Source organism: Nilaparvata lugens, chromosome 12, assembly GCF_014356525.2.
Source record: "Nilaparvata lugens isolate BPH chromosome 12, ASM1435652v1, whole genome shotgun sequence".
Classification (NCBI taxonomy): Eukaryota; Metazoa; Arthropoda; class Insecta; order Hemiptera; family Delphacidae; genus Nilaparvata; species Nilaparvata lugens.
Window position 1 is genome coordinate 31,123,187 of NC_052515.1, and position 26,160 is coordinate 31,149,346.

A 26,160-nucleotide genomic window follows, 5' to 3' on the forward strand; every position below is an offset into this window, starting at 1 on the left:
TCCTATTTTCGTAAAAGATATCATCACATCAACCCTCTCACCATATTATAAACCAGACTTATCTTACTGATACAGGAAAAAGAGAATAGGAATTTCAGTTTTGAGTGATTTTTCAGTTTTTACTCCATTGTGTTATGTCTCTAAAATTGGAGTGGCCTATCATTTTTTGTGTTCTGTCTCTTTTTCCATTCATAGAGAGAGTAAGAGAGAGCGGGTGAGAGAGGGATAGAGAGTGTGTGAGAGGGAGGGGGAGAGAGAAAGTCAGAAAGATTGATTGATTGATTGAGTACTTTATTTATGCAGATCAAAATATATACCGGCTTATACACTTATATACAATAGCTTACAATACAGCAAAATTATAGATGAATTCACATAATATAGACTAGGAAATAATTATTGAACTGTATATGATATGAAAAAGCAATTTGTAATATAATAACTATAGATAAATATATGTTATGCATCTACATAAATTGGCGGAGCTTTGGACATATCAATGTCCATTCTTCGGAAAGAATATTAAAAATATCCTCCTCACTAACTCTCTACCAAAAACCAAATTCTACTCTAAAACTCTACCAAAAAGAGACAGAGAGAGTAATGATCAGGTTAGAGTACCTTATTGATGTAACTAAAAATAAATTATATTCTGGTTCATAAACGTTCACTATAAATTATTACAATATCCATCATTGATAGATAATTATTCAACAACTCTTCTAATAAGTTTTAGCTGAGTTCACATTATATAAACTAGAATAATAATATTATTGAACTGTACATGATAGGAAGGAAAAATTTAATTTAAGCTTGGTTTTCGTTTGTTCATATATGCAATCGTCGATCACGACAGGGAGAGAATCTCACATTGGGTAGATTTCAATTTGTCTACATAACCTGAAAGATTATCTTCAATTATGTTTCAATGGGGCAGGTTAACCCTACAGAGACACACTTATTTTATGCTAACACAGTAGACACACTGGGGTGTTGGACACCCCAATCTAATTTTGCATTTTTCTTTGAAAAATATGAAAAAAAAACAAGTACTTAGACCATACTTAATCATTTCTTAATCATTTTTGTTCCAAGTACATACAGAAATCAAAAGTAAAGCATTGCTTATCAATATTTATACCAATTTAAAAGTACGTATGTTCCGCCTAAGTGTTGGAGCTCCTAATGCGGTTTGAACGAATGGCTTGATCATAGCCAATGACAAGTTCAGCAAAAACTCACGTCTCTTCATTTTATTGTTTTGAATCTCAAGTTGTAGAGAATCAGAGCATTCATTCCAATCTGATCCATCATCCTATGCCACATTCGTAGTGACAATACAAAAAGTAAATCTTTTTATTAAAGTGTTTGTTAAAAGTCCTACGTAAAAGACACTCTGGGGTATTAGACAAACGAAGAACAAGATAAGCTGGGACTTTGTAGAATGCTGTTACTGACTGGAAGTGGTGGAGAGTAGTTGACAATACTACAAACCTAATTTAGACTGGGCATAAATTCCCATCTGTCTTATATTGTCAACTGCAGAACAGAAAAAATTCCCTGGGGTGGAAAACACCCTAGTGTGTCTCTTTAGGGCTAAGCTTATACTTTTTTATATTTTTCAATGGAAATATGTTGATATTATTAGAAATGTTTGATTATTTGATAATAGAGACAAATAAAGAAAAGTTATTTGAACAGCTGTTTTAGAACATTTGAAATTTGGTCAATATGAATGTCGTCATTAATGCTTGCCGTCGTCGACTGCGGAAATTTACACACAAACGAAAATGCACCTTTTAAGAGATTACTTCAAAATAATATTGTTTTGCATCTACATAATTTCGCGGGTTCTTTAAAATATCAATTTCTATTTTTTGGAATGGATAATCAGAATATCCTTCCCAGTAACTCTCTAGCAGAAAGAAAGAGAGAGAGAATGATTGAATAAAAGTGAATTAGAGAGAAAGAACGATAAACACTGATAAACACAGAGTAGAATAGAATAGAGACAGAATAAGAGAATTTTTGGAATGAGAGGATAAAGAAAAAAATGGAAAGTTTGGCTACGTGGTGATATTTAGGTTTTTTCCAAAAAAAAATGCTCGTGACTACATCTCCACATCCGGAACGTGAAAACGTGAAAAACGTTTATTGATGAATGATAGGAGAGAGGGAAATCAATGAATGAAATAAGAGAGTGAGAGATTGAGATAGAGATAGAAAGAAAGAGGTTGAGAGTGAGCGAGAGAGAGAAAGATAAAAATAAAGAGGGTGGGAGAGAGAGTGAGAGAGTGATAGAGAGGAATAGACAAATAAAGAGAGAGAGACTGGGAATGACAGAGAGAGAGTGACAAAGAGAGAGAGAGAGAAAAATAAAGAGGGTGGGAGAGAGACTGAGAGTGAGAGAGAGATAGAGAGGAATAGACAAATAAAGAGAGAGAGAATGACAGAGGAAGAGAGATTGACAGAGAGAGAGACTGGGAATAACAGAGAGTGACAGAGAGAAAAGCTCGAGAGAAAAGTGTGATTCTAGAGTGATACATGTCGACGCTTTTTCCCAGTAGATGAAAGAGTGTTACAACTGGAAAAACCGGGAAATTTCAACACACTACCAATTGTGTTCAGTGCGTTTCACTCTGAAATGTCAGAATAATTCAAATGGGAAGCTGTTTATATTGTTTATGAGGCATCCTGCCAGTTTAAAGTAGTCTCACAGCTGTAGTAAAGGCCTATACCTACCGTTATCCAATTTGAATCGTTTTTTTTTGCGACTCTTTTTCGAACAAATCGAGTGGAATGAATCAATTTTGGGTTGCAGGGACGAAAAATTGTCGAAAAAGCGAGTTTTAGGGGTGTGGAAAGGGATATGGGGTACGATTCTGTTGTTAGTTGGCAGTGTGTAGGGGTGGGAGGGTGTGTGTTGAATGTAAGGTTGAGTACTGTCAAGTTATTCGGGGAATTGTCTTTGTAAATTTTTATAAATGTTTGATAAAGATAAGAATTTACGTAAATAAGAAAATTATAAGTGTTGCTTTATTTTTGAAAACATGATACTCTTTATTTTCTTATGTGATTTTTTTTGTGAATTATATGATCACCATAGTGAGGTTGGCAGTGGAGTATGAACTGTCCCATTACAATTCATAGAAATAATATTCTCACTGTACCGGTTGCTTTAACTGACACTGATATGTGGAAACCCTGTTTCAGGTCCACGTTATAATGGCATTATTTGATTAACATTAGTGCTGTTATCCTTGTCTATCATTCAACAAAGCGGATAGAGCTATCCTTACTTAGCTCCGTAACGTTGTCAGATCGTTTTTTAACAATGTAGAAATATAATTGATTGACAAAGTATTCAATATTATTCATGAAAATGTATTATTAAATCATTGAAAAATATATTCCCTTGCAAATAAATATAAATAATGATTTTTAATTGACCGAGCGAAGTGAGGTCTAAGATTCAAGTCGACGGTTTGGCATTTCTCTTAATGTTTAAATGTTTGAATGTTTAAATTTTTATATGTATGTTGAGCATTTACGGCGAAGCGCGGTAATAGATTTTCATGAAATTTGACAGGTATGTTCCTTTTTTTATTGCGCGTCGACGTATATACAAGGTTTTTGGAAATGTTGCATTTCAAGGATAATATAAAAGCCTCCTTCATACGCCAATATTAGAGTAAAAATCAGACTAAAGAATTATTCATCACAAATCAGCTGACAAGTGATTACACAGATGTGTGGAGAAGCCAGTCTCTTGCTGTATTTCCATAAGGTCTATAGTTTCAATTAGGTACTTGTGGATGAGAATACTGCGTGAGGTCTACTGTTCACAGAACTACTAGTAAGAATTTACTGTTAATATCACAACAGATATACCGGTATCAGCTATCCTCTATAGAAGGGAGAAGCAAGGCAAAGAATCGGCAACGCAGCTCTTTCTCCGTGTAGCTCTTGAAATATAATTTATTCAACAAAATATTTAATCTCAGTCATGAAAATTCATTAATTAATCATTGAAAAATATATATTCCCTTGACAAATAAAATATAACCAATCATTTTTAACAAGAACGAACAGTTAATATTGCAACAGATATTTTAAACGAAAATGAACAGTTGATATTACATTAATAAACCTGTATCAGCTGTCCTCTATAGAAGGCAGTGGCAAGGCAGAGAATCGGCAACGCAGTTCTCCCATCTTTCTCCACAGCTATTGTAACGTGGAGATCACTGTAGACCCAGCTCCATCAAAGCTGGAAATTGAGAAACCGATTGTTGCGCGCTATCTAGTGTGTGAAAAAAGTAACTAAGTCGTAATAGTTCTGGAATATTCCGCTAGATGCCGCCAGGGGTACCGTTGCCAACGATTATGATGCTAGGCTTGTTCTGTGAATTGGCAGATTTGGCTTACAAGCTTCAAGCCAGCTTTCTTATCAGATGTGGGCGGTTTTTCAATATTTTCCAGGTTCTTTCTACTTTCTAATTGAAGTTTATTGATGGAATAGATTTTATTCTGTTTTTCAAGTATATTTACACTGATCTGAAGGATATTTAGATATCCTTTTAGATATTTAGATAAGGATAGTTTATTGGTGTCGATTTATTGTTAGCTTACAAGCTTAAAGGCTTCCTTCTTATCAGTTCTGGGCGGTTTTTCAATATTTTCCAGGTTCTTTCTACTTTCTAATTGCAGTTTATTGATGGAATGGATTTTATTCTGTTTTTTAACTATATTTACACTGATCTGAAGGATATTTAAATGTTGATTAGGGTCGATTTATTGAAGAAATGTCCAAATCTGAATGAGTTTTCAATATTTGTGGTTTTGTTTTCTACTTTCCAATTAAATTTTATTGATGGAATAGATTTTATTCTGTTCTTTAATTATATTTATACTGGTCTATCAGATTTTTAAGCGTTTTTTGGTGTAGATATCTTCATGAAATGTCTAATCTTTATAGAGGTATATTTCAGTTGATGACTGTTTGAAAATTATGTTTTTATGTTGTTTTAGAAGCAGAATTCTTGATCTACAATTTCGGAAGAGTACAAAATTGTGAAAATCTCAATATTTAAGGAGATTTAGGCCTGGAATGGATACAGTTGAATTTCAACTGATTATTTTCATGTTCAATTTGATGTATTTGGAATGGGCTAATCAATCATCAATTTAGGCTTCTTATACTTCAGATGCAGTATTATTTGCTCTTATTTATTATCCATTTGCTTAACTATTTCTTAAATATTTAACTATTTTTGCTCCAATTTATTACCTATAGAATGGGAGAAAGGTGCGAATGGTTGAAGATTAGAAGAAGATGATGATCGGGGGAAGAAGTAGCAGATAAAGGAGGAGAAGGATAAGAAGAAGGAGGAGAAGAAGAAGAAGAAGGAGGAGAAGAAGAAGAAGGAAAAGGAGGAGAAGAAGAAGAATAAGAAGAAGAAGAAAAGAAGAAGAAGAAGAAGAAGAAGAAGAAGAAGAAGAAGAAGAAGATGAAGAAGAAGAAGGTTGAGGAGGAGGAAAAGGAGAAGAAGAGAAAGAAGAACATGTAGAAGAAATAGAAGATATAGGAGAAGAAGATGATGAAGTAGAAGATGATGTAGGAGAAGACTATGATGAAGAAGATGACGACGATGAAGATGAGGAGCAGGAGATGAAAAAGAAGAAGAAGAAGAAAAAGAAGAAGAAGAGAAGAAGAAGAAGAAGAAGAAGAAGAAGAAGGAGGAGAACTAGAAGATAATGAGAAAGACATGTGAAGAAGAAGAGGAAGAGGAAGAAGCTGATAAGAAATTAATACAATAGGAAGCAGTGTATCTATCTTGAGCCCATTATGCTATACTATATTATATTATATAGATATATAACTTGAGACATATAGCAGATGCCTTGTATATGATGTTGTGAATAGATAAGGTGATAATTATGGCCGTCTAGCAAAACGGGACGGGCCAAGTTAATAACTCTGTTATATGTTACTCTATGTTGCCACTGGCTTTGATTTAGGTGCTTAGGGGGTTCTCTAATACAATAGAATAGGGTGACTGCTTTACTTTTCCTATAGTGGAGGTCCACGTTATAATGGCAGTGGAGAAAGATAGAAGAACAGTGTTGCTGATTCTCTGCCTTGCCACTGCCCTCTATAGAGGATAGCTGATACCCGTATATTATTCAATTTCAATCATCATTAGCTGAAAAACAAATTTTCTAAAATAACTTAATTTATTCAAAGTGCGGTGATATTAAGTGCAATATTTGACTATAATTTGGTATTTTAATCATTCTGAATTCAAAATTTCCAGCTCATATATATTTTTGGACAGTACTTTGAACTTTAGCTTTCCTCATAGCATAAATTTGTGTTTTATTGGACGAGGTGAACATAACCTTAATTTTGACATTATTTTTCAACAAAATTTGGAATAGAGACGTTTTGGACGTTGGTCTGTGTTCTATCCAATTAAGTGAATTGTAATATCTAGAATAAATAAATAAATAAATAAATAAATAAATATCTTATGTGATATTAACTATTCATTCTTGTTTAAAATAATCAATTATAGTTTATTCACAAAGGAATTATATTTTTCAAAGATTTAATAATGAATTTTCATAATTGAGATTGAATATTTTGTTAATTAATTATATTTCTACATTGTTAGAGACGATATAGCAACGTAGCGGAGTCAGAAAAGGATAGCGCTATCTGCTTTGTCGAATGATGGACAAGGATAGCAACACCAATGTTAATCAAATACTGCCATTATAACGTGGACTTCACTATAGTACATTCAAATTTAGATATCAAACATTAAACCAGAGTTTATTAGTGAAGTTTTAGTTCAACCTCTTAAGGTGCGTACAGATATACGCGCCGCGAACATGAGCAATTCACCTTTAATCAGCTGATTATATCTGTATTTTTACAGAAACGGTAAGATACAGATATAATCAGCTGATTAAAAGTGAATTGCTCATGTTCGCGGCGCGTAAATCTGTACGCAGCTTTATATCCTATGAAGAGGGCGAAATTATGAATGAAATAGACAATCTTGATTTAATGTATTTATCAATCTTAAATACAATTAGTGCTTCTTTGTGAAAAATATAAATGAATAAATGAATGAAATAAATAAATGTAGTTCTTCATAAATACTACGAGTAATGAATTTTGAAAAAAAAATTCTGTTCATTTGATTTTCTAGTGTATATCACCAAATTCATACTTCTAAGAGCTTCCAATATTGTACTACACACAATACATCCTTTCAATCATCAAGTTTTTCACACAGAGAGATAGAAAAATTCTTCCACCATTTGCCTCTAAATTCATATGCTGATTGAAAATTTCAGCTCTTTTTCATACAGGCGTCCTAATTTCTCCATCTGCATTATCTGTGAATGATTTTTTTCGAAAGGCACAGCAAATTTTCCAGCTAACTGGAAAAACCATTGAGTTTTCCCAGTTTTGAGCCTGAATGAAGTAGACTTAACAGCTGAATAGACTGGCAAACGCAATTTATTGTAGAGCTAGATTCGTCTAGTGTGAGGAAAATTGTGAAAGAGAGTGGAAAATTGCGGGGGAAAATGGAAAATTGCGCGCGTATTGGAATGTGGGGTTTTTCCAGTTGAATATGAAAGGCTTCAGGAATTCATGGCTTATTATTGCTGTAGGCGTCGGTTGAATGCAAATGGAAAATTGGTGGAGGGTTTTCCGAATTGGTTGGGAAAATTCAGAAATAGATAGGATTACTGAGGGAAATAGGAGGTAGCCTATTTGAAGTATTTTTTTGAGTGGGCTGAATTCATAGGAATGGTGAGAATCTTTCAACAAAAAATGATCCTGAATTTACATATTTTCTGAAGCTACCTAGGCTAATAATATTTCGATGTATTTATATGATTTCTCTCTTAGCCATTTATTCTATGTGATTCTACAAGGCTCACAGTACCTTTTGATTAGCTACAGTGAGGTCCACGTTATAATGACAGTATTTGATCAACTTTGGTTTTGCTATCCTTGTCTATCATTCGACAAAGCCGGTGGTACTATCCTTTTCTAGGTCCACAACGATGCGAATGATGTTTTTGACAGTGTAGAAATATAATTAACTAACCGACAGGCTCCCTTCGCTCGCAATATCCGACTAGCCAGGGGGCTCCGCCCCCTGGACCCCCGACTGGATCGTCCAAAAATGAGATCTGCGGGCTCGCTTCGTTCGCCTGCATTTTTCATTGTTCATTTTTCATCGCTTCGCTCGCCTGCATTAATTTCAATTATTTAGTGCAGGGTTACTATTTAACGCAAAAAATCGCTAATTTTGGGCGTATCTTTGGCGTTATTTCAAATTCCTTCAAACATGAAATTATTAAACCCTAGATTAGCTTCTGTACTAAATTTGAACAATTTTTGTTCATTTGTTCTCGATAAATCTGAGAAGAAGAAAAAAACGCTATTTTTGGGCTTATCTTCGACGTTATTGCAAATTCCTTCTAAAACAACATTATTACTTCCTAGCTGAGCTTCTGAACTAATTTTGAACATTTTCTGTTCATTTGTTCCGGATAAAGCTGAGAAAACGCCAAAAAACGCTGGAAAAACGCAGATTTTGGGCGTATCTTTGGAAATTTTTCCAAATCCCGATCCTAGTGCGCCTCTAAAGGGCCAACTGATCATACCTACCAAATTTGAACGTTTTTGGTCTGGTAGATTTCTAGTTCTGCGAGTGAGTGAGTCAGTCAGTCAGTCAGTGAGTGAGTGCCATTTCGCTTTTATATATATAGATTAATGAAGAGAATCGGCATCGCTATTCTTCTATCTTTATCCACTGCCATTATAACGTGGACCTCACTATAGTCTTGTCAATGCCTTCTATAGACGGTAGCTGATACAGGTTTATTGAAGTTATATTAACTGTTCATTCTCGTTCAAAATAATCAATTATATTTTTAAATATTTTCATAATTAAGATGAATTATACTGTGTTAATTAATTATTAATTCTACATTGTTGAAAGACGATCTGGCAACAGAGCAAAGCGAGAAAGAGAGCGCTATCCGCTTTGTTGAATGATAGACAAGGATAGCAATACCATTCGTAATCAAACACTGCCATTATAACGTGGACCTCACTATAGTGAGGTGGAAAGTGACGTTGGTAAAGAAACAAGAGAGATAGATGTGTGAAATTTAGGGATGAGAGAGACAGAGAGGTTAAAGAGCCATTACCTGCTATAAAGATACTCTACCATTTCGCTTTGTTGAATGATAGACAAGGATCAAACACTGCCATTATAACGTGGACCGTGGGCGTATTCTCATTATTTCATCAATTCTGTAAAGCTCTGAATATTTCTACCGGTTTTTCTCTTAATTTCATACTTTTTCCACTTCTCTTTAAAAATGCCTTGTGCTTTGGGCGTTTCCTCAACTCTTTAAAGCTCTCAATATTTGAGTCTCTTTTCAAGGTTTAAAAATTTCAATTTTTAATAGTGTATTTTTCAGATATCAGTGATGATTTAATGAAATATTCTTATTTAATTTGGTTTTAAACTGTTCTAAATTCCTAGTTGATATATATTTTGTACTCAAAATTGGTCAAAAATCGTGATATGTGAACATAACCTATTTTTGGACAATTTCTATCTAAATTTGGGTAAGGAACAGTTTTGGGCTTTAAGCCTGTTGTTCCTTCCCCAATCATTCATGGTTGAGAATTATATTGTATCTATCAATGTATAGATAAATAAATTAATTAATTAATAACAATTATGTTACCTCATAATTCTACTCATTTCTGCCCTCATTTTCAACCAATACTTTGAGTGTTTTTGTGTTTCAGTTGAGAATGAGCAATCATAGAGAAAATATTTAAAAATTTGAAAAATAATTAAAAATAACTTGTTTTCAATCTGACAAATATAACATAAGTTATTATCATGCTATCTTTCAGCTATGGAGCAACGTAATAGTATCTTACGTCACAAGGACGGGAAGGGGTCTTTTGCAGGCGAGAATGATGTTTCTAGTCGAGGCGTTAGCCTCGACTAGAATTGTTTCATTTGAGCACTGCAATAGACATTCACGTCCAAGTAACGTACAATATTTTTTGTCATAATTATCTGAAGAAGAATAATTGAGAAATAGAAAACATTAACTGCTTGTGCTGACATTACTACATGCATTCTATAAACATAACCTGGTTTACAAATTTCGAATCAGGAATTTTGTGGAAGAAGATAAAACCTGGAGCGCTGAAGGTAGTTTTTTGTAGCAGTTTTTCTGTTCCTATTTCGGAACTAGGAAACATACTCGACTGTAAAGAAAACATATATGGTTTCCCTACAGTAGAGTATGCTGTAATGAGAATCATATGTTTATTTGTTCTGCAAACAGCTGTTTACCGGCTTGATTTTATGGATGTAAAACAGCTGAAATTGAATGACTATGACCAAAAATACGTCGTGTATTGGGTGTTTCCTGTAAAGTTCTAAATCCTTCCACCAATTTATACTTTCACCTCATAATTTTACCAATTTTTACTTTCCTTGCCCTATTACCATATATAAGGAAAGTATTGCTTTCCAAAAAAAATTAAGCTACACTAATTTCAAGTTTTCTATACGTTTCAAGGTCCCCTGAGTCCAAAAACATGATTTTTGGGTGTTGGTCTGTGTGTGTGTGGGTGTGTGTGTGTCTGTGAACACGATAACTCCATTCCTAATCAACCGATTGACTTGAAATTTTAAACTTAAGGTCCTTATAGCATGAGGATCCGACAATAAGAGATTTTAAAAAATTGAATTCAAAATGGCGGATAATGGCTAAAAAAACATGTTTTTCACCGTTTTCTTAAAAACGGCTCTAACGATTTCCTTCAAATTTATACCCTAGATAGCTATTTATAAGCCCTATCAACTGACATGAGTCTCATTTCTGGAAAAATTGCAGGAGCTCTGTAATATTCCTGAGAAGAATGAATTTTGTTAAATTTCTATCACGATTTTCTCAAAAATGACTTGACCGTTTTTTTTTCAAATTCATACCCTGTATAGTTACATATCATCTCTAAAAACTAGCATGAGTCTCCTCCCTACTAACAGGGGTCCACCCCATCCTTGAGAAATTTACTTTGTAACCTCCTACTCGTGCGTGAGGTAGGTAGGTAGAGCAGTTTATTCAAAAGAACACATGTCGATATTTTATTTGTAGAACACCTGTTTTGACAACTTTTAAAAAATCCTCAAATTTCATAATTCAAACAAAGGAAAATGTACTCTGAACAAAATCACAATAGTATAATCGTAGTTTTAATTATTTAGATCAATGAGCAAGGAAAATTGTTGAGTGTACCACACCAGATTTTTCCACTAGATTTTAACTTATATTTTATGTGTTTCAGTTGCGAGTGAGCGACGTCCAATACTTTGTGCGATGGGCTTTCAACGGCAAGGCGTCGCTTCTGCATCACACGTGGACAGCCGACGCCACTCGACGCCTGGGCGTTCTCACTCTAACCACTGTCTCACTTCTGCTAGTCAGGCTGCAGGTTATGGGATCCAAATTGCCTGTCTTCACTAGGTCAGTACAGAAAAGCTAATACCAAAAGAAACATACTTATTATTATTACATATATACTTACATTACAATACATACTTATTATTATTTGTGATTTACTGGTACCTACTAGTATATATATATTGTATAATGGGAAGATATTATGAGTTGAGAAAAAATAGGACTAGTTAAGTCTGTTCTGTTGTTTTTCTTCAATGTTGGCAAAGGAATTGTTAATTCCTTTACTAAAATGTTTTATCAGGGATTGACAATGGTGTAATAACCGAAACCGGTCTTTCTAGGAATCATTAATTGCTTTACTAAAATGTTTATCAGAGATTGACAATGGTGTAATAACCGAAACCGGTCTTTCTAATTATCAATAAATCTGTGGTTTTTGACAATTTATTAGTCTCTTTCATTCAATTACTAAAATGTATTGTTAATAATTCCTTTCATAGTCATTCTTTGCTCCAAAGCTTGTTCAAACTTCCAGTAGGTTTATGATATGAAAATTCGATTGCACTAGGTCTCAACCCTGGGATAACTCGCTGAAGGACATTAAAAGGATAAATACGTCCTTAAAAACAGCTGGAAATTTTGTCGTCTGTCGATACCGTAATGGAAGTTAGTGAACGAGTGCATGTGTGTGGGATCATCCAGCTGATCTCACAAGAAAAAAAATTCAGCAAAAAAAATTATTTTCGTTTTTTTCTCTTTTTTTAGAAAACATGTTTACTTCATAGCAGTAACTAGATGCTGTAAGTGTAGAATAGTACATAGGATATTAAGAAATATTGTAGCACTCATAGTATACTAGCCGTCAGGCTCGCTTCGCTCGCCATATCCGTCTAGCCAGGGGGCTCCGCCCCCTGGACAACTGTCTGGATCGTTCAGGAATGAGAACAGCAGGCTCGCTTCGCTCGCCTGCATTTTTCATTTGAGCATTTTTATCATATGTTAGGAGAATCCAGTCGGGGGTCCAGAATAAACGTCTTGCTAAACGGATATGGCGAGCGAAGGGAGCCTGACGCCTAGTAATATAATATTCCCAGGATTGAAGTAGCAGTGCCCAATCAATTTTTCCGCGATAAATGCATTTAAATCTTCAACTTGGTGCCAACCTAACAAAGTTAACTCAACTTAATGCCAACCTGACAAAATTATTAATTTAGTTGCCAGTTAACAACTGTTTCGAAGAGGTACTCTATCTAGATTATAGTTCTATAGTAACATATGATATGGAAATTCTAATTATAATTAAGAGATTGGGAGAAGAAGAATATACATACAAAAAGATGAACTTTAAACCCTTAAAAACAACCCTTAGAGTTAAAATATTGCCAAAAGATTTCTTAGTGCGCCTCTAAAGGGCCAACTGAACATACCTACCAAATTTAAACGTTTTTGGTCCGGTAGATTTTTAGTTCTGCGAGTGAGTGAGTGAGTGAGTGAGTCAGTCAGTCAGTGAGTGAGTGCCATTTCGCTTTTATATATATAGATCATTCTAAGTCGAATTCATTGTATATCTATTTGTAATTGATGATATGTTTGTTTTTTGTAGTGTGAATAAATGTTATTCTGATGAGTGATAGTAGCTTAACCTAGATTTTGATTTGGACTGCAGTATAAATTTGAAAAGGGACAGTTTTGGGCATTACGCCTGTTGTGCCTCCTCATATAACTGTGAAATAATTGTACGACTGAGAAAATGAATAAATGAATATTAACAATAAATTCAATCTTTCATTACAAATTTTCAAAGATTTTACACTCCAGAGCGAAGCTCGGTCCCCCAATATTGGTATCTATATCCAAAAAGCTTTGTTATCTTTTAAGTATTTTTGATAGAGAGTTAGTGGGGAGGATATTTTTAATATTCTTTCCGAAGAATGGACATTGATATGTCCAAAGCTCCGTCAATTTATGTAGATGCATAACAATATAATTATTATCTATAGTTATTATATTACAAATTGCTTTTTCATATCATATACAGTTCAATAATTATTTTCTTAGTCTATATCATGTAAATTCATCTATAATTTTGCTGTATTGTAAGTTATTGTATATAAGTGTATAAGACAGTATATTGTAATCTACATAAATAAAGTACTCAATCAATCAAGTATTTATATCTCTATAGTAGACTACTTAGTCTGAGATATTTTTGTGATCTATTTCATGTGTTTGCTGGGTTTTCAGATTCGACAACCCAGCCAGCGTGGCGCCATTCCCCGCCCGGCAGCTTTCCTACAACTATCTGCTGTCAGTGAACATGTGGCTGCTGCTGTTTCCCTGCGAGCTGTGCTGTGATTGGACAATGGGCACCATCCCCCTCCTCCACACACTGGCCGACACTCGCAACTCGGCCACACTCGCCCTCTACCTCGGCCTCGCTCTCCTCCTGCATCACGCCTCCACCACCAACAATCGCCATCAGGCCACTGTCATCATAATGGTCAGTTATATCACAAGTTTACATTGGGTTTTGAAAATAATTTTTCCTACAGTTAAGTTGAAAAGTGGCCATTGCTGCACTGATTACAGAACGCAAAGAATCACTTTTCCGCTCTAGTGCGGGAAATATTTTTCTGCACTCCAGATTTGCAACATGGCAACGCAAAATACTTAGTAGGTTATATGGAGCAACAGTGCAGCAAAATCAAAATGAAGTTGGTAACAGTGACTGCTGTGGCTGCTATAGTGAGCAGAGGTGCAACCAAGCACAACGCGCTAATTATTATTCATTATATATTATAACCAAGGACAACGAGGACTTTGGGATTTTAGGATTAAGGTTTTTTATCAATAATAAAATTACACAGAAAAACATTTGATGGATTTCAGGCAATTTTACCCATAATTACCCACTTTTCATATTCAATGGTAACTGTAGGAAAAACTTAATGTGAAATACGTGCGCAAAGTTCCTCTGCTGCACTCAAGAAACCATTCCGCCCTCGCCTACGGCTCGGGCGTAAACGTTTCTTTCGGTGCAGCAAACTGTCACTTTGCGCACTAGTTGCACAAATAACTATTTCATGTTAAATCGTAAGTTCAATTGGATTTTGAAGATTAAGAAGTGATCCGTAGTCTAGTCGTAGTCAGGCTAGATGTAGCAGACTAGAAATTGCGTAGCAGACTAGACCGGGTTCAAACTCACTCATCACCAAAAGTATTAAATTTGACGAGGATTAGTTTTGGAGAATTACTTATTTGTCATGGTGGATGCAAGCTTATTTGGAGAAGCTAGTTTATCAATGAATTGATCAGCGTGTGAACAGTAGTTTAGAAGGCACGCTTCACTCGCCTTTATGGGGTTGTGAAGACTAGAGATCAAAGATACATTTGGAAGGTTCAGTTTCAGCTCCCCTCAACATTTTGGTGAAGATTAATAATTAAAAAGGCTCGCTACGCTCGCCTTAATGGATTGATGAAGACTAGAAATCAAAGAGATGTTGTTTAGAACGCGAGCGAGATTATGAAGGTATGAAGAATAGTTTAGTTGGCTCCCTAAGCTCGCCTCAGTTTAGTTCAGTTGATTCAAGATTTAAACTAAATTATAGTGAAGTTTTATATAATTAAATTATAATTTAGTGGAGTTTCATCAAAATTGGAAGACTCGCTTCGCTCGCCCTATTTTACTCTAGATGAATCTGGTTTCATCACAATTACAAGGCTCGCTTCAGTCTAGATTCAGTGTAGATTTGTTTCTAAATAGTATTGAGACGTCCGAATTTGATAAGAAGATAATGTTTCTTAATCAATAGCATATCACTCTCCTTGTGAACTGTTGTTAATTTCAGTTTTCAACCGAATTTAACTTAAATATCTTTTTAATCATTATCACAAAGATCTCTCTGATCATTCCAATTAATTAATAAAATCTGTAAATATTTATCGACAAATATACTGTCTCTATATCTCTCTCTTTCTTTCTTTCTTTCTCCTGTGTGTTGGTTCTAGTATGTATCTTTCCCAACAATTCTCTAATGTCTTCTGTTAATCTTTATCGACAACTACCTTCTCTTCTGTGTGTTTTGTGTGTATTTTTTCAAATAATTTTTCGGTTTGTTGCAGAGCTTGGCGTTGCTGATTCTGCCATTTTTGCCAGCTTCGAACCTGTTCTTCCCGGTTGGCTTCGTGGTGGCAGAGAGAGTGCTCTACATGCCATCCATGGGCTTCTGTATGCTGGTGGGCTACGGCTGGAGTGTGCTCATCGAGAAACGGTCAGTGTTTTTCAAATCAAATCAACTTATTTTCCATTTTTTACAATGTATACAGAGCATGAAATTACCATAGTTACGGAAATAATTACCGTATAACTAAAAAATCACAATCATACCCTGAAGAACATTACAAAAAACCATTTCATATGGGAAAAAATCCCAAAGGTTACAAAAACCTGTTTGGGCAGAAAATAGTTATTTGTGCAACTAGTGCGCAAAGTGACAGTTTGCTGCACCAAAAGAAACGTTTACGCACGAGCCTTAGGCGAGGGCGGAATGGTTTCGTGAATGCAGCAGAGGAACTTTGCGCACGTATTTCACATTAAGTTTTTCCTACAGTTACCATTGAATATGAGAAGTGGTTGATTATGGGTAAAATGATGGCTGAAATCCACTAAATGTTTGTCTGTATAATTTTGTTATTAATAAAAACTTTAATTCATTTTAAACTTGATAATCCAATTGAAAATTAATAATCGATAATTTATTCAATTAATCCATTTAATTTTAAAATTTGAATAATTTTGAGTAAATCTTAATTTCCAAATCATTTTTCAACCAATCAATTTATGAATGAAAAAATATTTGAAATAATGAATAATAATCATTAATTATTAATAATATTCAAAATGTATAATTCGATTAGTTCTTATAATATTTTTATTTATTTGAAAATCAGAAAAAATATAGATAGAACATATTCGCATTCAAAATACACGCCAACAATGTCAACAGCTGATTGGGATGGCTGCAAGATAATACGCAAAGTATTAAGAGTATGCAAAGTTATACTTTGCGCACTAGAGCGGAAAAGTGATTCTTTGCGTTCTGTAATCAGTGCAGGAATGATCACTTTTCAAGGTAACTGTAGGAAAAACATATTCCATTATTAATTTCATTCAAAATATTATCAATGAAATGATTCACTTAGCTGTCCTGATAATTTCATTCAATAAGTAACTGATGAATTCATCTACGTATCTGTTCATTCATTAATTCTAAAATGAGGGTAGGAATTAATTGATTTGTTTCTTGGTAGAGTATCTTTATAGCAGGTAATGGCTCTTCAACCTCTCTGTCTCTCTCATCCCTAAATTTCACACATCTATCTCTCTTGCTTTTTCACCAACGTTACTTTCCAACTCACTATAGTGAGGTCCACGTTATAATGGCAGTGTTTGATTAACAATGGTATTGCTATCCTTGTCTATCATTCAACAAAGCGGATAGCGCTATCTCTTTCTCACTTTGCTCTGTTGCCAGTTCGTCTTTTAACAATGTAGGATTGATAATTAATTAACAAAATATTTATCCTTAATTATGAAATTGTTGTAAAATATAATTTCTTGCTTAATAGAATATAATTGATTATTTTAAACGAGAATGAACAGTTAATATGAATCAATAAACCTGTATCAGCTACCGTCTATAGAAGGCATTGACAAGACAGAGGATTGGCAACGTTGTTCTCCTATCTTTCTCCACTGCCATTATAACGTGGACCTCACTACAGAGTATTTTTACTCCACTACACATTGTCTTCTCAACTCAACAGCTGTACTTTCCTACCTGTAATATTTGCTACTTAGGAGAAATTTAAATCGAATTTAGTTCTTAAAACTCTCCTTCTCTCTCATACCCCAATTTCACACGTCTCTCTATCTCTCTCTCCCTCCCTCTCTCACACTTGAACAACGTCACTTTTTACCTCACTAGATAGACTACCACCAAAAACAATTCATCTTCATCAAAAAACACACTTACCAATAATAAATATATAGAGCGAACATCTCTCTCTCTCTCTCCTCTAACACTCTGTTCATAATATGTGTGTAATGTATCTATACATCCACCTACATATACCTTTGCATCCATTCCTACTATATACTCACATGTGCGATATATATACAGTATGATAAATTGAAGGTAGTTATTTTTCATATGGAGCGTTTCCATTTTTTTTTTTAATTTCGAAATTGAGTGCTTTTAAGGGCTGGAGGGAGGGTGTAGAGGGGGGAGACAGCTCAATAGTCATCCATCTTTGTTTGAAACCCCCCTTACAACCCTTTGAAACCTACCCCTATCTCCCTTCACCCCGGTTTTGGGTTTTCAACCTCCTCCTCCAGTTTGAAATCTCCCTTTTCACTTCATCCCCAATTTTAACAAATCGCCGAAAGTTTTTTGCATGGCTCAGGTGTTGATACTGTACAGGGTGATTAAGTATTAACAACCCCCCTTACCACCGTAACCCTCAACCCTTGACAGACTGACACATATGGAGCGATTGTGTGTTTTATTTTGGGGGTGTTTGTTTTTGTAAATGTATCTCTCTTTTCTGGACAAGGTTCGACTGTTTTACAAGCGGAAAATAATTGTTGGTCGATATTGGGGTGGTTTTTTATTGGAGAGGGGTAGAAAATGGGTAGGTTTTGGGGGTTATTAGGGGAACTTTATGAGGTGATAAGGGATAGGTATTGTAGGTGATAAGGGGAGGTTTTTGGGGTGATAGGGGTAGGTATTGTAGGTGATAAGGGGTGGTTTTGAGGCTGGGGAAGAGAAGGGTGATTAGTCAATTTTGGTTGACCTTGCGTGACCTTGTAATAAATACGTATCAGCTGAGAGGCAGACAGTTTTCCGATGGAACGCCCTGAAAAAAGGAGAAGTTTATTTCGCTCTATATCATGTGGATTGTTTGGGGGAGTTCATTATTAGTTCATTCTATCTAAAGTGTGGTCCACGTTATAATGGCAGTGTTTGATTAGCAATGGTATTGCTATCCTTGTCTATCATTCAACAAAGCGGATAGCGCTATCTCTTTCTCGCTTTGATCTGTTGCCAGATCGTCTTTCAACAATGTAGAATTAATAATTAATTAACAAAATATTTCATCTCATTTAATTATGAAATTATTCTTAGAATTATTGAAAAATATAATTTCTTGCTTAATAGAATATAATTGATTATTTTAAACGAGAATGAACAGTTAATATTACATCAATAAACCTGTATCAGCTACCGTTTATAGAAGGCATTGACAAGACAGAGGATCAGCAACGTTGATCTCCTATCTTTCTCCACTGCCATTATAACGTGGACCTTTTCTATAGTTATCAGTTTCCAATAGCTCTAAGGCTCAACTTACACTTAGGCGACTCAGGTCGAGAAGAGACTCGACTCTAGTGGAGAGCATGTGTTTCCAAATGGTGACACTCAGACCAGTCGATTTTAGCATAGAGAAACAAAAGCATAAGTAGATATCATAGAGAAACAATAGCATAAGTAGATATCCCATGGCATAGGGCGTTTATGTCGCAACTTTTACTGTTATCTCAAGCCGATAGCCCACGTAGTTCTTTCTCGTGAAACTTTATGACGCTGGTAGTCTCTCATATTGTGCCGTTCATACACTCTTACCCTGTCAAAACAGTAAAAATCAACAAAAATCGACAGTAATCGGCTTGGGATAACAGTAAAATTTGCGACATAAACGCCCTATACCATGGGATATCTACTTACACTATCGTTTCTCTATGTAGATATCCCATGGTATAGGGCGTTTATATCGCAACTTTCACTGTTATCTCAAGCCGATTACTGTTGATTATTGTCGATTTTAACTGTTTTTTTGGGGAGAGAGTGTATGAACGGCACAATATGAGAGACTACCAGTGTCACACAGCTTCACGGGAAAGAATTCATGAACTATCGGCTTGAGATAACAGTAAAAGTTGCGACATAAACGCCCTATACCATGGGATATCTACTTATGCTTTTGTTTCTCTATGATTCTAGTCTCCGCGACGTCACCATTTTAAAATACAGTCGAACCTCTGTATAACGAAGTCAATTATCCCGAGAATAAATTCGCAGCATAGAGGTATTCGTTATTGAGAGGTTGTTTTAATGTTTTATTCAAAAAAGTGAGTAACGTTCGGTTGAATTTTGCATTTGTATAAAACATAATGTTCAATAAACGTTTTAATCCTTGCCTGATAATTTTAAAAACTTCTAGAACTTCTTGATCTGACGGATTCTTCTCCTCATGTTCGTCACAGCCAACATCATTATAGTCAGTTCAAGGAATTGAAATGTTTAACAAATCAAGAATGGGAAAGTCCAGTAGTTCACCTGCCTGGTCTACAAACTACAAATGACAAGTTCTTGGAATTCAATTTCCAGTAACTTGCATTCAATTTCCGACATGTGTTTCAACCCCTATTGACTGTCTACCACCCTATGTTCTTCCTACCTGAATTGCCATTATTTTTAGTTTATTGACCTTTCTGCTGAAAACTAAACAATTACTTGAAAATGACCGTCTGCTTCCTATACACACTAAATTTTGTATGTTGAAGTGAAGAGAAAACTTTGTTGTTGGGAGGTCAGAAATTCGTTAAATAGAGCATTCGTTAAATAAGCAGCCAAAACTCTACAATGTCATAGGACCAGGTACAAATTCGTTGTGTAGAGAATCTCGTTAAGTGGAGGCTCGTTATAGAGAGGCTCGACTGTAGACTGTACATGCTCTCGACTAGAGTTTAGTCTCTTCTCGACCTGAGTGCAGGTTGCACAACAGCCGGTTAAGTTTTAACCGTGATTAATTCCACGAGAACCAATCAGAGAAGCCGTCTCTTCAAAAACGCATTCTCTGATTGGTTCTCGTGGAATTAATCACGGTTAAAATTTAACCGGTTGTTGTGCAACCGGGCCTGAGTCGCCTAAGTGTGAGTTGAGCCCAATGGTTGATTTTGAAATAATATCTATTATTTAAATAGCACTTTCCGATTAGTTGTGAAGATGGTATTTTTAAAAATATATTATTTCTTAATAATAGAATAATAAATTTTCATGATTGAAATAAAATATTTTGTTATTTAATTATATTTCGACATTGTTAAAAAATGATCTAAAACGTTTCGGAGGTAGGAAAGGATAGCACTATCTGATTTGTTGAATGATAGACAAGGATAGGAATACCAATGTTGATCGAATACTGCCATTATAACGTGGACCTCACTACAGGGTTTCAGAATTGTTAATCTTGCTCTAAGGATATGTGATCATTTGGTAGAGAGTTAGTGGGGAGGATATTTTTAATATTCTCACCGAAGAATGGACGGACATTGATATGTCCAAAGCTCCGCCAATTTATGTAGATGCATAACAATATAATTATCTATAGTTATTATATTACAAATTGCTTTTTCATATCATATACAGTTCAATAATTATTTTCTTAGTCTATATTATGTAAATTCATGTATAATTTTGCTGTATTGTAAGCTATTGTATATAAGTGTATAAGCCAGTATATATTGTAATCTACATAAATAAAGTACTCAATCAATCAATCAATCATTGGTACACGTAACCCTTAAGCAAGACATTTCCAATTAGTTTCTAATCTCAATTAAACAGCTACAACGTTATCAAGATAATTAATTTACTATTTATTCACTGGGATAATACTGTATCATGTATTTCAATAAAGGATGTGTCATTTGCAATACATGTCTGTGAGAGATCCCAATATCACATACTACAGAACGGTATCAAGATAATTAATTTATTATTTTTGTTCTCTAGAATAATACTGTATTTGAATAAAGGATGTGTCATTTGCAACATACATGTCTGTGAGGCGTATTCTACATAGCAAGCAAGTCAGGGCCCTATTCTCACATATGTGCACACACTTTACATGAAACATATGCTTACATAGATTACATGTTTGTGTAAATGTGTGAATGCATGTGTGTGGTTCAAAATCATATTATGCGATTAGACGCTTGAGAGATCATCTTCTATTGAGCAACGAAGGAGTAGAAGAGGAAGAAGAAGCATAAGAAGAAGGTAGAGGAGGAGAATAAGATGAGGAATAACAGGAGAAGCAGAAGAGAAGAATAAGGGAGAGGAAGAGGAAGGAGGAAGAAAAGGAGAAGAAGAAGTTGAAGATATAGGAGAAGAATATGATGAAGAAGGAGGATGAGGAGAAGGAGGAGATGAAAAAGAAAAAGTAGAAGATGTTAGAGAAGAAGATGAAGAATTAGGGTGAAGAAGAAGAAGAAGCATTAGAAGACGGTAGAGGAGGAGAAGAAGAAGTAGAAGAAGAATATGATGAAGAAGGAGGATGAGGAGGAGGAGATGAAAAAGAAAAAGTAGAAGATGTAAGAGAAGAAGATGAAGAATTAGGGTGAAGAAGAAGAAACATTAGAAGACAGTAGAGGAGGAGAAGAAGAAGAAGTAGAAGGAGAAGATATAGGAGAAGAATATGATGAAGAAGAAGGATGAGAATGAGGAAAAAGAAAAAGAAGAAGTAGAAGATTTAGGGAGAAGATGATGAAGAAGAAGAAGATATAGGAGAAGAATTTGATGAAGAAGAAGGGTGATGATGATGATGAGGAAGAGGAGGAAGAGGTGGAGGAGGAGATGAAGAAGAAGAAGAAGAAGACAGAGGAGAAGGAGAAGAAGGATATAGAGGAGAAGGAGAAGGAGAATCGTATAGTGGGAGATAAGTTAATTATTTCGTCAAATGAGAATTAACTAACGCATGTTTGTGACACCTGACATTTCTGTATAATATCTCTGTCTCTTGTGTTCTGATTATTCGTGTTATCGTTGTCAATGGGGTGTTGAAGTAGGAGGGGAAGGAGGAGGATGAGGAGGACTAGGAGGAGGAGGAGGAGGAGGAGGAGGAGGAGGAGGAGGAGGAGGAGGAGGAGGAGGAGGAAGTGTTTCTGATTAGAGTAGCATAATGACCTGATTTCACAAAATTGATATCAAGTTGTTCGCACTTTATTCAAAGTAATAACAAGTTAAGTATAGTTGTTCACACTTAGAAGTGAGGAGATGTGTTACAAAGGGAAAAATATATATTTATTCTTATTTTTTTCAATTAATTATTTATTGTCATCAAGTTTGAACACTGCAATGACTTTGCAAATTATAATAATTTTGAAAAATATGAAATATTTACCCACTGAATGGAGCATGCTTTTGACTGGGATTCTATCAGCAATGATTTAATACAATACTGCTTCTTTCATAGTTGTGAATGTATTTACTTCAACTGTTCTCTGTAATTTTTACCGTTCCTTACATCGTTAGCCTTTACAGTATTTGAATTTTGTTCCACACTTAGACCAGTTATAGAATAGACACGGCCTATTGTATATCATACTGAAAGTCGATGCAGCAACATCTACTGCCATATCTCCAAATCGTGACGTCAGCATCAGATAGAAAACTTTTCTGTAGAGTTTGTTTACATTGTTTTCCATAGCAGATTGTGTCTATTTCAGCGGGAGCGCAGCTGGAGTTTACAATTTTAATAAATACTAATTTACATCCTTCTGAAATAAACACAATCTGAAAGTTTTCTATCCGATGATGACGTCACGATTTGGAGATATGGCAGTAGATGTTGGCTTCAGAGGCTAGACTTACCAACGGTCTATTCTATAACTAGTCTAAGAGCCTGTTCACATGACAGCGATTTACGTTCGGTTGTCGCGCGGTTGACAAACCGAGCGATTGCCAGGTATAGGGAAACACATGGTGCCGTACACATGCATCGCTCGGTTTTAGTAGTCGCCGGCGAATCGCGGCGGTTGTCGCTCGGTTGCCGGGCGGCTCGATATACTAGAGCAGGCATGAGAGCGTACACATGTCTTCAGTCAACCGAACGGTTTTGATCAGAGCAGTTTATGTTAAAGAGTAACATAGTGATTAAGTACATAGATTAAGATATTAAGATTGAGTACATAGATGTTGTACCTAGTAATCATTTATCATAACCGAGCGCAAACCGCTCATGAATCGCTGTCATGTGTACGAGGCTGGCAAACCAAGCGATTTGCCAATCGAGCGACAACCGAGCGTGAATCGCTGTCATGTGAACAAGCTCATATTCTTGGCGAATGAGGTTTCCTTTGGCATTAAGCTGTAAACCTCTTTGAGTTTCATGTACTTAATTTATGTAGACAACCTTATTTCCAATAATAAGTTGATATTTGATTACAACTATCCTCATTATTTTGATAGAAGCCTGGGCAAATTAGCATGAATAATTTTACTAATTGTTTCCTCTTTGCAGACTCGGCAAACCAGCATGATTAATTTTAATAATTTCTCCTTCTTCTTACAATAATTAATGTATCTTCTGTTTTTGTTTGCAGACTGGGCAAACTAGCATGGCTAGGCCTGGCCGTGGTTCTGGTGTCACACAGCTGCAAGACTTGGCTGCGCAACCAGGAGTGGGAGTCGGAGTACACCATTTTCATGGCAGGTCTCAAGGTCAACCAGCGCAATGCCAAGCTGTTCAACAACGTGGGGCATGCCCTCGAGGTGCAGGGCCGCTTTCAAGAGGCCCTTGCTTACTTCAACAAGGCTGTTAGGTGAGTGATAAATCATTCATTTATTGTGGAAACATATGTTAGAATAGAGTAGACCATAGTAGAACATGGCATGCCTCAAGCTGTTCAACAACGTGGGGCATGCCTCAAGCTGTTCAATAAAGTGGGGTATGCCTCAAACTGTTCAACAACTTGAGGCATGCCTCAAGTCGTTCAACTACTTGGGGCATGCCTCAAGTCGTTCAACAATGTGGGGCATGCCTCAAGTCGTTCAACAATGTGGGGCATGCCTCATGCTGTTCAACAACGTGGGGCATGCCTCAAGTCGTTCAACAATGTGGGGCATGCCTCAAGTCGTTCAACAACTTGGGGCATGCCTCAAGTCGTTCAACAATGTGGGGCATCCCTCAAGTCGTTCAACAATGTGGGGCATGCCTCAGGCTGTTGAATCACGTGAGGCATGCCCTCGAGGTGCAGGGCGCTTTCAAGAGGCCCTTGCTTACTTCAACAATGCTGTTAGGTCAGTAACAACACTATAAATACTCATTAGAGTTTATAAAATAGAATTATAGAACCCTTTTTATAAAATTAATAAAATAATAGATCAAATGACCTCATGTTGTCACAGTGATTAGATTAAAATTCAACAAGGCTGTTAAGTCAGTGATAACTCATTCATTTATTGTAGAAACATATATTAGAATAGAGTAGACCATATAGTAGATCATGGCATACTTCAAGCTGTTCAACAACGTGGGGCATGCCTCAAGCTGTTCAACAACGTGGGGCATGCCCTCGAGGTGCAGGGCCGCTTTCAAGAGGCCCTTGCTTATTTCAACAAGGCTGTTAGGTCAGTGATAAATCATTCATTTATTGTGGAAACATATGTTAGAATAGAGTAGACCATAGTAGATCATGGCATGCTCAAGCTGTTCAACAACTTGAGGCATGCCTCAAGTCGTTCAACAATGTGGGGCATGCCTCAAGCTGTTCAACAACTTGAGGCATGCCTCAAGTCGTTCAACAACTTGGGGCATGCCTCAAGTCGTCAACAACTTGGGACATGCCTCAAGTCGTTCAACAATGTGGGGCATGCCTCAAGTCGTTCAACAATGTGGGGCATGCCTCAAGCTGTTCAACAACTTGGGGCATGCCTCAAGCTGTTCAACAACTTGAGGCATGCCTCAAGTCGTTCAACAACTTGGGGCATGCCTCAAGTCGTTCAACAATGTGGGGCATGCCTCAAGTCGTTCAACAATGTGGGGCATGCCTCAAACTGTTCAACAACGTGGGGCATGCCCTTGAGGTGCAGGGCCGCTTCAAGAGGCCCTTGCTTACTTCAACAAGGCTGTTAGGTCAGTAACAACACTATACTACTCATTAGAGTTTATAAAATAGAATTATAGAACTCTTTTTTTTAATTAATACATTTTTTTACTTCGTCATAGTATTCTCAAGTTTTTTTTTGCTCTGAGCCTGTGTGATTTTTTGTATTATATATATATAGCTTCATTATCATTATTAAATTTTTAGCATTCTAATTTCTTCTATAATAAGTTAACTGCAACTCATTGCCAACACACAAGGAATCTTATGTTGGCAGTGCCAAATATTACAGTGATGTTATTGATGCACTTGAGTTACAATCAATGTTATTTATATTGTATTGAAAAAATATGTATTTGTAATTTGTGGCAATAAATTCAATTCAATTAAAATAAATATAAGTAGCCCTGAATTTTCATAAATTTTAATAACGTATTAGAATATTTAAAAATGGTATCAAACTTGCATCTATAATAATACTTTTGAATCCATTTCATCTGTTTTCTTTTCTCATAAGGTTGTTTCATAATTTTGTTCTATTCTTTCTTATTTTCTATTTTAAGTTACAATTTTTTTTGCAATTCAGTATTTTTTTATCTTCTTAATACAAGCTCACAATCAGACATTAATATTGTGAACTTCAAGTTGTTTAGTACAATTTATAATTTTATTCTTCT

At 35.5% G+C, this 26,160-nt stretch overlaps 1 protein-coding gene across 1 annotated transcript in view; it reads left to right on the top strand.

Annotated features, from left to right (window-relative positions):
• Nucleotides 1-26,160, top strand: part of LOC111045165 (protein O-mannosyl-transferase Tmtc3) — a gene marked incomplete in the record, with an annotated part of 116,389 nt that overhangs the window by 68,246 nt on the left and 21,983 nt on the right. Inside the window, 4 exon segments of the mRNA XM_039439334.1 lie at nt 11,417-11,595; nt 13,777-14,032; nt 15,655-15,803; nt 23,981-24,199. Coding sequence (XP_039295268.1) covers nt 11,417-11,595; nt 13,777-14,032; nt 15,655-15,803; nt 23,981-24,199 — 803 coding nt within the window.